A 15,353-nucleotide genomic window follows, 5' to 3' on the forward strand; every position below is an offset into this window, starting at 1 on the left:
TTCTTATAATAATTACATTCATTTACATTTATTTATGTGGTATGGCTAAATGCTCTTCATCTTTAATGTATTTTTCGTTTTATTATTAACTGTTCACATTCATTTATTTACTTTAAATTGTTTTACATTTTTGCATTGAATCGAATACATTTGGGTAAAAAAGAAAAAAAAATCACTTTAACAACTAATCCTAACTTAAAACTAAAAAAAAAGTAAATTCATTGAAATATTTAAAATCATTAGAATCTCACAGTCCTATATTACAAGCTCCTGAGTCAAATTTGTATAATCTGAACAGATTTGGTTTTGTAAATCGACATGAAAATGAAAATCAAAACCAGAATTCTGTTCATGTTTTCATAAGATCTTTTCAAATGTTAGGCTACATTTTTGCTACATATTTCTTAGAGTATTCAATGTATTTTAAATAGGAAGGTTGTTAACGATAAAATTATCAAGGCTCGATAACGATAACGAAAATTCTATCGTTATCGTCGTTAATCTATCGTTGTTTCGATAATTTTATCAACGATAATCTTATCGACGATCATCTTATCGACGATAATCTTATCGGACGATAACTCTTTTAAAACCTTTCTAATATCAACTTTATTCAGCCAAATCATGTTAAATTTTAAATTTTTTCACTGATAATATTTTTTTTGCAAATGTAGAAAGTATCAACGTATAAATACTCAAAATTGTTCATAAAATACCGTATTTTTTGAAAGCAGTAAAATTTTCGTAATTTGAAATTTATGCTTTTTCACCTCAGAATTTTTTTTTAATTCTAATATTTTCACAAAATACCGTATTTTTTGAGAAAAATCAAATTGTCATGGTTTGCAATGTGGGTTTGTTGTTTGTTTCAGTTTTTTTGTGTTTTTTTTTTGTTTAAACACTAACATTTTCACAAAATACTGATTATTTCGAAAATACTCAAATTTTAAAAAATCGTAAAGGAAGCGAAATTTTGAATGACTTTTCACTTTGTTATTTGTTTTGTAAATCACTAAAATGTTCACAAAATTCGTTAATTTTTGAAATTATGTAAATTTCTTTAATATTCAATAGTTATGGGTATTTTCACTATTTCAGAGTTTTTTTTTTAATATTGAAATTTTCACGAAGTACTATATTTTTTCGAAAATACTCTAATTTTATAAAATTGCAATATGGGTATCAAGCAAAGTGAATTTTTGTACATTATTTTTTTTTTGAAAAATACTAAAATTTTCACAAAATACCGTATTTTTTCGAATATACTCAAATTTTCATGGTTTGCAATATGGGTATCGAACAAAGCGAAATATTGTATGGGTTTTCACTTTATTAGAGTTTTACAAAATACAATTTTTTTTCGAAAACACTCAAATTGTATAAATTTGCAATAAGAGTATCAAACGAAGTGAAATTTTGTATGCTTTTCACCTCATTAGAGTTTTTTTTAAATACTAAAATTTTCAAAAAATGCCTTATTTATTCGAAAATACTCAAATTTTCATGGTTTGCAATATGGGTATCAAACGAAGCAAAATTTGATACGCATTTTGAAACACTCAAAAAAAATTGGAAAGGAAGCGAAATTTTGAATGCGTTATTCAATTCAATTCAAAAAGTGTTTATTACTAAATAAACAATTTACAATTTCGTGTTTTTCATAACCAAATAAATCACTTTGTTATTTGTTTTGTAAATCACAATAAGTTATTTTTTTAAAATACTTAAATATCTATAAATTTCAATAGTTATGGGTACCAAACGAAGCATAATTTAAAATTATCCGAAGCCTCGATTTAGAGTTCGATTATTTGAAGTTTTTTATGGGAATTCGAATAATTGAATCAAGACCAAATATTTTTTTTGTTTTTTTTTAATTTTCTTATTTTGAACATTAAATTCTAGTTCTGTGACCCGAAAAAACGAAAAACGAAACTATTGGCACTACGCCCCCCGGGGCATGGCCTTCCTCTAACGTGGGATTTCTGCTCCAGCGCCTCTGACGAGACAGGAGAAACCGGGACCGACGTTTTACTTCACCATCCGATAGAAGCTCAGTGGATAAGGCGGGAATCGAACCCGCGTCTCATAGCATCATCGGGATCGGCAGCCGAAGCCGCTACCCCTGCGCCACGAGACCCACAGTTCTGTGACCCCATTTAAGGCAAATTTGAGTTGTTGATTGCATTTTAGCATACCAAATACATTTTTTCGGTGTTTCAACCCCGCCATTTTAGTCGCCATCGTGGATTTAAAAATTTTAAAACATTTTAGAGCAAGTTTGTGGTCACATTCAAGCTTCACAATAAAACTTAGACAACGAAAAAATCGTGATTAAATTATCCAAAGATTCGATTACCCGAAGTGAAATTTTTCCGAGGCCTTCGGATAATCGAGTCTGAACCGAGGTCTGAACTGTATTTTGGAAAATGTTTGTATTTTCAAAAAAAAACAATAATAAGGTTAAGGACTTTCAAAATACGGTATTTTGTGAAAATATTAGTTTCCAACCAAAAAAATTAGAAGTTCATTTTTCGAGTGATTTTACAGCTTTTCCTCAGTAAAGTGAGGAAGGCAAGTTTTTTTTGTTTTTATCAAAGACGTGAAAAAGCATACAAAAATAAGCTTTGTTTGATACACATATTGCAAATTAGACAAATTAGTGTATTTACATACAAAATTTCGCTTAGTTTGATACCCATATTGCAAATTATGAAAATTTGAGTACTTTCGAAAAAATACGATATTTTTTTAACAATATTGATTATTTATACTTTGAAAGTTACTACATTTTCAAAACATAAAATTTATGTAATAGTGTAAAATTTATTGAGCAACCCGAATTTTCAATTCATTTCTGCTATGAGCAATTCCATGTCAAATAGGGAATCGGTTGTACCAGACCCTTTCCGATTTCAATGAAACTTTGTAGACATGTTATCCTAGGCATATTTAAGCCATTTTTGTGTATATGGAGCTAGTTACACTCGATAATGACATTTGAGAAGGGCGTAAGTGTTTTAAATATTTTTGTATTTCGTAATTTAAATATTGCTGTATCTCGAAGCCGTAGCATCGTATCAAAAAGTGGTCAAAGACAAACTTGTAGGAAATTTGACGGGCTTTCCGAAAAAAATACACTGAAAGAAAAAAACACTCCACATTTATGAGATTTTTTGATTTTTAAGTTTAAAAGTCAAATTTGAAGGTGAGCCCACGATTTTTTTTTCGTTCAAATTTTTTGTGAAAATAGCCTAAGATTTTACAAAAAGATTCACGAAAAATGCAGGATGGAGCAACTCACCTAAAAAAATACAAAAATCATTTACTGAAACTGTTTTTTTGAAAAGTGCTCTAAACATCAAAATTTTCAAAAACCGAATACGGGAATCGATTCTCCAGACAATTTACATAAAAAAAAACTCCATATTGACCATTGTCCTAAGTCCAATCCTTGTGAAGTTACAGCGGTTTTAAAAATAAAAATGTTGAAAAAATAGGTTTTTTGATGGTTTTTGGCAATTTCTATAAGACCGACTTGAGTTTTCAGTCTCGAAAATATGTTTACCGGAAAGCTCGTCCAATTTCCCATAAGTTTGTCTTTGACCACATTTCAATTGGATGCATGGGCTTACAGGTTACTATACTACACTGAAAAAATATTATGTTTTCAGTTATGAGCAATGTAATTAGCTCGTGAAGGATATCACTCGTAAAGATTAAAATATTTTAATAATAGTAGAACAAATCAGTTTCAACATTTTGTTACTAGAAAGCTTTTCTAACCTTCGTCATCAGAGCAGCAGACTTTTACTGACGCACGATGCACTCTTTCTGCGCCATAAAGTAGCTTTATAACGGCACTAAAGTTGAACGGATTTTCATCGGCGTCGGCATCGCCGTTCAGATGGCAATCTGGCCACCGTCTTTATGCTACTCAATTTGTATATTTTACGAGCACCGATCGGTGTACGCTGGAAAGTGTCCTTCAAAGTAGTCTAAAATTTTACGAACCCGTCTCCATCAACTCAATCTTTGGTGAAATTAACTTAAAAAAAAAACTCCCCACACTTTCCACCAGGGCGAAAAACATGTCCGCGATGGCGTTCTCGATGTACCAGTTCACCAAGGGCGAGGGCACCCTCCGCACCACCCAGGACCTGTTCACCCAGGCGGAGTACTTTGCCGAGGAGGCGAACCGCCTGTACAAAGTGGTCCGGCAGTTCTCGTACCAGGTGCCGGCCGGTGCCCCCAAGAAGGAACTTCTCGAGCATCTGGACAAAGTGCCAACGTACGTGCAGACGCTGCAGTTCACCGTGAAGGATCCGACCGTCGGGAAGGCGGCCACTTTCGTCAAGGTGGACCACGTCATCAACGAAACCAAGAACCTGATGAATGTGATATCGAAGGTGGTGTCCACGTGCTTCGAGTGTGCGAGCAAGGTAAGCGCGTCGAATTTGTGTGGGACACTGGGGACACAGTTAAAAGTTGAAGAGTTCCGAAAAAACAAACCTTACAATATTGGCTTGAATCGAACTGCTCAAGTTTTGACTGTGCCACTTCTATCGATGACAATAGGGGGACGGGAAAGATCTTTCCCTGAAAAGGGATCAAATCTCAACTCTTCATTTGCATAATTCAATTTTCGTTCATATCGTTTGATGAAGGTGCGTTGCAGGGACTCGCTACGGTTACGAAGGTGGATTGGTTTGGTTGACACGTGTGGGGCAGTGATTTTATATTATTTTTTTCTATATTCATGGGAAAATTTTCTTGTCAATAGATTGCCCAGAATTGATGTATTCTGTTTCAGAGTTTCAGGATAATTCGTGTTTGCATTGGAACAAAAATCTTTAAAAAAAAACACAATAAATCTGAAATTGAATTTGATTAAAGATCATTTAAATTAATTTGAACAATAGAATAATTCAAAATTTCGGGAATATATTCTGTCTTGGTTTGCCTTATTTTGTGTTAGTTTGTCATTGTCTTGAAAGATGTCTTAGCCAAATTTGACTACTTTTGATTCGTTTTTAAACCAAATATATAGATACTTTTGTTTTTTAATGCAGTCCATTTCAAATTGATATTTTACCATGTCATTAGCAAAAATTGAAAAAAAATACTGGAAAATAATCAGAAGACCAGAATGCACAGATACCATCATCTGGGATGAGGGCACATGGGCACATTAATTTTGTTAAAAAATATATAACTTAGTTAACTGAATATAAACATAGGTTTGTTTTTTTCCTAGAAACTATATAGGCAACCTTATCGATGATACATTTGACGCAAATGTAAAATGTGAACACCTTAAATCTGATTTTAACAAGAAAAGCTATGACTATCAAAGTCACTCCGGAATTCAAAATAAGAATTTTCAACGCAATAATTTTTTAAGCGCTATTGAAAAACAAATTATTTTCTAAAATAGTGCATGGACCTTGTGTGACCTACCCCAGTACATGTTACACACAAAAATAATAATCTTGATAAAAACCTGAACTGTTAGAAAATATTCCGTAAGGTTCATTTTGTGAAACATTTTGCTAAAAATGTAAGAGGGCAAAAAGGAACAAAACAATAATTTAGGAACATAATATGAGCAAAAGATTACACCTTGAACAAAATAAAATCCTAAATCAGTGATTTATCAACATCCTAATCACAAAAAATGCAGGTTGAACAGAGTAGGTACACAAAAAAAAAAGAAAATACTGATTACCAATTGATATCAAATAAATTTTAAATAAATAATTTAATTACCAGAATTGTGATACACATTAGACTACGATTTATTAAAATTTGCTTTAGTAAGTAAAGGAAATTCTGATTTGAAAAACAATGAAAAGGATATGATTGAAATGTATTGACGCCAATTTCTTACTTTTTTATTTTTAACAGCCTCCATTTTTGAAATTATTTAATTTGGAAGCATTCACCTTTTTCAAATTTTAAATGGTTACAAATCTGATGCTTAAATTATTATCAATGTTATTTTAAATCAATTCATGTAAAATTCACAAGAATAGATAATAGAACTCTTATTTATGTTTGTGTTTTTTTAAATTTTGGAATTTTTGATATGTTTTAGGGGACGTGTAAACATCTTCATAATGATGATTTTTTTTAATATCGAAAATCTAGACAAAAAAATAATAAAAATAATTTTTAAGCAAAATCAACTTTGCAATCGAAAAGTACTCAACTTTTTTTTAATAAAATGTATTGTTTCCAAGGTATAGGTATAAATTTCCAAGGTATAGGTATAAATTTTTGATTTCTTTTCGTTATTGGCATTTTAATAATACTTTTAGACAGAAAAGAACCTTGAAAACAATATTTTCAAAAACTGAGGTTTTTTTTACAAATTTCTCACTAATACTTTGAAAATTGTGCAATAAGTTTCTGAGGTAGCGCACAAAAAAATCAAATCGATGAAAAGGAGTTTTTTTTAAATGATGCCTGATTTTCAATGTTAAAAAATGATACTTTTGTAAAGTTTGGTGATCTATTCAACAAAACTTGTTAAAAAAATTAAATCAATTTTTACTTTTAACAAGGTCAATTTATGAATTTCCCGATTTCAAATTATAAAACTATTTTGTTATTGAAAAGATCAGAAAATTAACACAGATATCACTTACAAATGTCATATTTTTATCGTCGGTTTGAATTCTTTGTGCGGCTGTATTCCAGAAATTAATAGTCAAATTTTCAAAGTCTAAGGGAGACATGTGTAGGAAATCTTTTCAGCATTTTGAGAACATTTTTCCCGGGGTGCTTTTCTTTCTAGAAAAATTGTTGAAATGAAAAAAAAGCTAAAAGAAATCGAAAATTTACAACTTAAATTAGCTTAAACTTAGAAACGATAAATTTTATAAAATAAAATGTTAAGGCGTCATCCATAAAGTATGTCACGCTCTAGGGGGGGAGGGGGGGTCTGAGCAAGTGTGACATTGCGTGTTATAAGTATAGGAAAAGCGTGACAAAGGGGGGGAGGGGGGGTAAATTTTGGCTGATTTTAGCGTGACGTACTTTATGGATGAAGCCTAAGTACTGTTCGATTGTAAAGTTGATTTTGCTTCGAAATTGATTTTTATTACTTTTGTTGTTCAGATTCTCGATATTTTCAAAAAAACGATGGAATGTCAATAATTCATATCTTCTTAACCAAAGTTTTTACCATCACTATCGCTCAGAAGATGTTTTGTCATTCTCTTAAAAAAAATCACAAAATAACGAAAAATTTCATAATATGTCTTTTGGGATTTTTTTCCGTGTACCTTTATTTTCTGAAGAATCCTACACAGAAAAAAGTTGTTATCCAGCTGCTTGCAAAAGCCATGGGTGTAAAATTATTCCAGAAAAAAATCCCTTTCCCTTCTCAAGGTGAAGAATTTTATACATTTATATACCTATTTTGTATGACAATCAGACCCAAAATTGTATGGAGACCTGTACGGAAAAACCAATGATTCCAAATGACTTCTTTCGACATAGCGAAAAGGTAAAATTTCATCCAAATCAAACAAAGAAAATTTGAAAATCGCGAAAGAATTGTAGAATGCAGTGATAAATAGTGGAATAAAAAATTGTTACAAATACTTTTGGCTATTTTTTAGCCTTAATCATAACATACAACTTTGCCAAAGATACCTAATCTTGAATAAACAAACAAACAAATCTTGAATAAAAAACAAACACGTTTTGTTTGGCTGACCATTCTGTGCATTGTCCTGAAGTTTGGTTGAATTTGGTTTTCGGAGTCTTGAAATATAATTAAAAATGTTACAAGTAGTTGGGATTGTGCGTGTGTCAAATGCGTTCTTACCTGAAATCCCTTTGGTCAGTTGTCGCACTTCAATTTTCAATTTTTAGGGAGTGTCAAGATAGCGCGACAAGATTGAAGCATCTTTCAAAACGCACGGAGTTTTTTTTTGTTTTTTATTGAATATCTCAGGATTGAAATCGAATTTTGGGGATCTGTGATGGTCAAAAGGTGAGTCATTGTGAGCTGCACAAAATGGCGTTCTTAACTCAATTTGACCTACAATCGACATGCGACAAAAAAGCACAACAGCGACCAAATAGTTGTATTTCTTGTATGTTTTGACAATGCGAAAACAATTCAATTATTTATTATTTATTGAAAACAAATATATTTGATTTCAGATACTGCCAAAACGATCAACCATTCAATCCACCAAGTAACCGTATCTTCTCCTGCACCGATAACGTTAATTTAATTTCGTGCTGTGATTTTCATTTTCATTTCAATTATGTTCATCGTGGTACTTCTCTTTCTCTATATATTTATTGTATACCTCTACAACTCTCAGTACCTCGTGCCACAGTGTTTCGCGAATATTTCACCCCCCATATCAGGTTCGCACTCTCGGTTTTGTGTCGCATACGTGGATAAGGTCACTTCCACGTGTTGTGTGCATTTTCCACCCACGAATCCCGGTGCTGCCCACACGGTGGGTTGTAATTTACGCATCAACCCCCTTGACTCCTTTTCCACCCAGTTGTCATCGTTTTTGATCGCCAGGAGTGTAATTAATTTTGCTACGTCAGCAGCATCCGAGCTTTATACAAGTGTGACTGTGTGTTTGTGTGATTGAGAGAGAGAGTCAGAGGTTGGTCATGAAATCATTAATTAAACTTTTTAATTATTCATGGAACGAGTGATTCGGTTCGGTTATTGTTGAACAATCGTCCTCGTTTGCGTCATCGATTTCCCTGGGACATGAAATACTGCTGCTGGGACGGGAATGGAAATGTCAATTTGAATTTCATGGCACCAGGCGAAAGGATCGTGCACGTTGTTCTGTTGTGATGTCTTGTTTGGAATTTTAAAACGAAACTTTGTTGAATATTTATCAGGTTTGTTCGGGCAATTCTCTATGAAAGCTGGATAAATGTTTTTCAAAAATCAACGTTTCGTAGAGAATTGCCCAAGGATAATCCTTTTGTCGAACGGAAAACTAACAATAGTCATTTGGAATTCATCGAGTGCTACAACTTCTCCCTTTCAACAATACACTTAAAAATACTGAAAAATGGTTCTTCCTCCACCACTTTCCGCAACTCCACCAACCGCAGATCTTCGAACTCACGGGGATGCCCTTCGACAACCGGCTGATCAGCGTCCCCACCGTGGTGAGCCCCCTCGAGCCCACGCTGAGCAGAAAGTCGTCCAAAGATAAGGTAACCACGGCGGGCAGCCCCGGCAGCTCCGGCAGTTCGCCATCTGGGGCAGCACCACGCGATAGACGAAGACTGCTACTTGCCAAGTATCGCTAGGCCTCGATCGATTCACCCAACACTCTATCTACTACTAGCAGCTGCCTTCTTTTCTCAAAGCCGTGTCTGTGTGTTGCTGCAGTAGTAGAATACCGAACAAAACAAAAAATCAGGAGATAAAATTTAACGACATACGAACTCGAAACCATTTTCATGATCATCTCTGAAAGGTTCATCGCCGTGTAGACGAAACAGTTCCAGAAACCAGATTCTAAATAAAATTGTGCCAAAATCAGCAACAAACCAAACGCGCCTTCAGCCATTTCCTGCCAATATCTACTTTAGTTTTATTACTCAGTATAATAGAAAATACATTGTAGAGCGATAGAAGCTGCGACAAACATCCACCCACCCACGTGTCATTTTACATTTAGTGTGTAGCGAAAGGTTTTATTCTTTTATTCTTGAAACGAAACGAAATGAAATGAAAAAAAAAAAACATTTGCTGAATACCTACGTTTGTTGACTGTGTCGCTGTTTTTTTTTCGTGTAACTCGAAATCACCTTTTGGAGGTGGGTTCTTGGGGATTCTGCAAGCGGTTGAATAAGAGTTTGATTTGAAAAATAAGTTGAAATAACTTTGAATTTATCGTCAAATCAAAGAGTTCCATAAATAATGTTCTGTATGTATATAAATTTAGAAAGTCGGGTTTATGATTGACACGATGTCAAAGTTTCAAAAATGTATTTTTCCCAGGAATGTAGTATGTGTTTCTCCCAACCAGTAAAAAAAAAATTGCCGCGTCTATAAAGTTTTTTGAAAAATTAGTGCTTGTATCTCCAGTGTCAAGATACATTAATTTTAGACAAATAAAAATGGCGAATCTTCTTCATTTCTTTTGAAAACTCATTTCTACCATTTTTATCACTCTATCAGGGACTGTGATAATGTTTCCAAACTATTGCATAGTTTTTGTAAATTAACTGACATGAAAAATGTATGTTTTTAATTATTTTTTGCAATTTGACGTATGCGCCATTATAGAAATTATAAAATGAAACATATCGTAAACAAAATATAAGTTTTTCAAAAATTTAATAATAAATGAACTAAAATTATATATTAATATAAAATATAAGTATCTGGAGAAGAGTACTAGAGCAGTGTTTCCAGGGGTGTGCTTATGGGTAGATTTGAGTAGATGACATCTGCTTAGCTGTTTGCTTAAATTTATTTATTTTTTAAGGAAAAATATTCAAGTTAAACGATATTTTTGACCATAAAAGGGCTTGCACCAAGTTTCACCAATTTCTTGGCTCAATTTTGAAGCGCCCTTTTCTTTTTTTCAAGTCATATGCACTCTTTCTGGAAAGTCAACCAAACATTTCAGTGTTCCAAGGTAGTGCTGTCGCAGTCAGTCACAAAGTCGCCAAGTCGAGGAGCGATATTTTTTAAATTAAGTTTGTCTGAAGGCGCCCCTAGGATTAAAAAAATTGTATTAAAATTCTCAATATGAAAATTTGACTGGAGGCGCCCCTACGACTTAAAAAATTGTATTAAAATTCTCAATATGAAAATTTGACTGGAGGCGCCCCTACGACTTAAAAAAATGTATTGAAATTCTCAATATGAAAATTTGACTGGAGGCGCCCCTACGACTTAAAAAAATGTATTGAAATTCTCAATATGAAAATTTGACTGGAGGCGCCCCTACGACTTAAAAAATTGTATTGAAATTCTCAATATGAAAATTTGACTGGAGACGCCCCTACGACTTAAAAAATTGTATTGATATTCTGAATATGAAAATTTGACTGGAGGCGCCCCTACGACTTAAAAAATTGTATTGATATTCTCAATATGAAAATTTGGCTGGAGGCGCCCCTACGACTTAAAAAATTGTATTGAAATTCTCAATATGAAAATTTGACTGGAGGCGCCCCTACGACTTAAAAAAATGTATTGAAATTCTCAATATGAAAATTTGACTGGAGGCGCCCCTACGAATTAAAAAATTGTATTGATATTCTGAATATGAAAATTTGACTGGAGGCGCCCCTACGACTTAAAAAATTGTATTGATATTCTCAATATGAAAATTTGGCTGGAGGCGCCCCTACGACTTAAAAAATTGTATTGATATTCTGAATATGAAAATTTGACTGGAGGCGCCCCTACGACTTAAAAAATTGTATTAAAATTCTCAATATGAAAATTTGACTGGAGGCGCCCCTACGAATTAAAAAATTGTATTGATATTCTGAATATGAAAATTTGACTGGAGGCGCCCCTACGACTTAAAAAATTGTATTGATATTCTCAATATGAAAATTTGGCTGGAGGCGCCCCTACGACTTAAAAAATTGTATTGATATTCTGAATATGAAAATTTGACTGGAGGCGCCCCTACGACTTAAAAAATTGTATTGATATTCTCAATATGAAAATTTGGCTGGAGGCGCCCCTACGACTTAAAAAATTGTATTGATATTCTCAATATGAAAATTTGACTGGAGACGCCCCTACGACTTAAAAAATTGTATTGATATTCTGAATATGAAAATTTGACTGGAGGCGCCCCTACGACTTAAAAAATTGTATTAAAATTCTCAATATGAAAATTTGACTGGAGGCGCCCCTACGACTTAAAAAATTGTATTAAAATTCTCAATATGAAAATTTGGCTGGAGGCGCCCCTACGACTTAAAAAATTGTATTGAAATTCTCAATATGAAAATTTGACTGGAGGCGCCGCTACGACTTAAAAAAATGTATTGAAATTCTCAATATGAAAATTTGACTGGAGGCGCCCCTACGAATTAAAAAATTGTATTGATATTCTGAATATGAAAATTTGACTGGAGGCGCCCCTACGACTTAAAAAATTGTATTGATATTCTCAATATGAAAATTTGGCTGGAGGCGCCCCTACGACTTAAAAAAATGTATTGAAATTCTCAATATGAAAATTTGACTGGAGACGCCCCTACGACTTAAAAAATTGTATTGATATTCTGAATATGAAAATTTGACTGGAGGCGCCCCTACGACTTAAAAAATTGTATTGATATTCTCAATATGAAAATTTGGCTGGAGGCGCCCCTACGACTTAAAAAATTGTATTGAAATTCTCAATATGAAAATTTGACTGGAGGCGCCCCTACGACTTAAAAAATTGTATTAAAATTCTCAATATGAAAATTTGACTGGAGGCGCCCCTACGACTTAAAAAATTGTATTAAAATTCTCAATATGAAAATTTGACTGGAGGCGCCCCTACGACTTAAAAAAATGTATTGAAATTCTCAATATGAAAATTTGACTGGAGGCGCCCCTACGACTTAAAAAATTGTATTGAAATTCTCAATATGAAAATTTGACTGGAGACGCCCCTACGACTTAAAAAATTGTATTGATATTCTGAATATGAAAATTTGACTGGAGGCGCCCCTACGACTTAAAAAATTGTATTGATATTCTCAATATGAAAATTTGGCTGGAGGCGCCCCTACGACTTAAAAAATTGTATTGATATTCTGAATATGAAAATTTGACTGGAGGCGCCCCTACGACTTAAAAAAATGTATTGAAATTCTCAATATGAAAATTTGACTGGAGGCGCCCCTACGAATTAAAAAATTGTATTGATATTCTGAATATGAAAATTTGACTGGAGGCGCCCCTACGACTTAAAAAATTGTATTGATATTCTCAATATGAAAATTTGGCTGGAGGCGCCCCTACGACTTAAAAAATTGTATTGATATTCTGAATATGAAAATTTGACTGGAGGCGCCCCTACGACTTAAAAAATTGTATTAAAATTCTCAATATGAAAATTTGACTGGAGGCGCCCCTACGACTTAAAAAATTGTATTGATATTCTGAATATGAAAATTTGACTGGAGGCACCCCAACGACTTAAAAAATTGTATTGATATTCTCAATATGAAAATTTGGCTGGAGGCGCCCCTACGACTTAAAAATTGTATTGAAATTCTCAATATGAAAATTTGGCTGGAGGCGCCCCTACGACTTAAAAAATTGTATTGATATTCTGAATATGAAAATTTGACTGGAGGCGCCCCTACGACTTAAAAAATTGTATTAAAATTCTCAATATGAAAATTTGACTGGAGGCGCCCCTACGACTTAAAAAATTGTATTGATATTCTGAATATGAAAATTTGACTGGAGGCACCCCAACGACTTAAAAAATTGTATTGATATTCTCAATATGAAAATTTGGCTGGAGGCGCCCCTACGACTTAAAAATTGTATTGAAATTCTCAATATGAAAATTTGACTGGAGGCGCCCCTACGAATTAAAAAATTGTATTGATATTCTGAATATGAAAATTTGACTGGAGGCGCCCCTACGACTTAAAAAATTGTATTGATATTCTCAATATGAAAATTTGGCTGGAGGCGCCCCTACGACTTAAAAAATTGTATTGATATTCTGAATATGAAAATTTGACTGGAGGCGCCCCTACGACTTAAAAAATTGTATTAAAATTCTCAATATGAAAATTTGACTGGAGGCGCCCCTACGACTTAAAAAATTGTATTGATATTCTGAATATGAAAATTTGACTGGAGGCACCCCAACGACTTAAAAAATTGTATTGATATTCTCAATATGAAAATTTGGCTGGAGGCGCCCCTACGACTTAAAAATTGTATTGAAATTCTCAATATGAAAATTTGGCTGGAGGCGCCCCTACGACTTAAAAAATTGTATTGATATTCTGAATATGAAAATTTGACTGGAGGCGCCCCTACGACTTAAAAAATTGTATTAAAATTCTCAATATGAAAATTTGACTGGAGGCGCCCCTACGACTTAAAAAATTGTATTGATATTCTGAATATGAAAATTTGACTGGAGGCACCCCAACGACTTAAAAAATTGTATTGATATTCTCAATATGAAAATTTGGCTGGAGGCGCCCCTACGACTTAAAAATTGTATTGAAATTCTCAATATGAAAATTTGACTGGAGGCGCCCCTACGAATTAAAAAATTGTATTGATATTCTGAATATGAAAATTTGACTGGAGGCGCCCCTACGACTTAAAAAATTGTATTGATATTCTCAATATGAAAATTTGGCTGGAGGCGCCCCTACGACTTAAAAAATTGTATTGATATTCTCAATATGAAAATTTGGCTGGAGGCGCCCCTACGACTTAAAAAATTGTATTGATATTCTGAATATGAAAATTTGACTGGAGGCGCCCCTACGACTTATAAAATTGTATTAAAATTCTCAATATGAAAATTTGACTGGAGGCGCCCCTACGACTTAAAAAATTGTATTGATATTCTGAATATGAAAATTTGACTGGAGGCACCCCAACGACTTAAAAAATTGTATTGATATTCTCAATATGAAAATTTGGCTGGAGGCGCCCCTACGACTTAAAAATTGTATTGAAATTCTCAATATGAAAATTTGACTGGAGGCGCCCCTACGAATTAAAAAATTGTATTGATATTCTGAATATGAAAATTTGACTGGAGGCGCCCCTACGACTTAAAAAATTGTATTGATATTCTCAATATGAAAATTTGGCTGGAGGCGCCCCTACGACTTAAAAAATTGTATTGATATTCTCAATATGAAAATTTGGCTGGAGGCGCCCCTACGACATAAAAAATTGTATTGAAATTCTCAATATGAAAATTTGACTGGAGGCGCCCCTACGACTTAAAAAATTGTATTAAAATTCTCAATATGAAAATTTGACTGGAGGCGCCCCTACGACTTAAAAAATTGTATTAAAATTCTCAATATGAAAATTTGGCTGGAGGCGCCCCTACGACTTAAAAAATTGTATTGAAATTCTCAATATGAAAATTTGACTGGAGGCGCCCCTACGACTTAAAAAAATGTATTGAAATTCTCAATATGAAAATTTGACTGGAGGCGCCCCTACGAATTAAAAAATTGTATTGATATTCTGAATATGAAAATTTGACTGGAGGCGCCCCTACGACTTAAAAAATTGTATTGATATTCTCAATATGAAAATTTGGCTGGAGGCGCCCCTACGACTTAAAAAAATGTATTGAAATTCTCAATATGAAAATTTG

General features: G+C 33.4%; 1 protein-coding gene across 10 annotated transcripts in view; it reads left to right on the forward strand.

Annotated features, from left to right (window-relative positions):
- Positions 1-15,353, forward strand: part of LOC120421730 (alpha-catulin) — a 309,434-nt gene that overhangs the window by 242,598 nt on the left and 51,483 nt on the right. For 8 of the 10 annotated variants that reach the window (XR_008212206.1, XM_039584986.2, XM_039584987.2 and 5 more), the window contains 2 exons: positions 4,082-4,442; positions 9,112-9,216. Coding sequence is in view for 8 of the 10 variants with exons in the window: in XM_039584986.2 (XP_039440920.1) it covers positions 4,082-4,442; positions 9,112-9,216 (466 nt within the window). In the remaining 2 variants the exon portion in view is untranslated. The remainder of the gene's footprint in view (positions 1-4,081; positions 4,443-9,111; positions 9,217-15,353) is intronic. The other 2 variants (XR_005606013.2, XM_039584992.2) reach the window with 1 other exon arrangement.

The sequence above is a fragment of the Culex pipiens genome, chromosome 2, assembly GCF_016801865.2.
Source record: "Culex pipiens pallens isolate TS chromosome 2, TS_CPP_V2, whole genome shotgun sequence".
Taxonomy (NCBI): domain Eukaryota; kingdom Metazoa; phylum Arthropoda; class Insecta; order Diptera; family Culicidae; genus Culex; species Culex pipiens.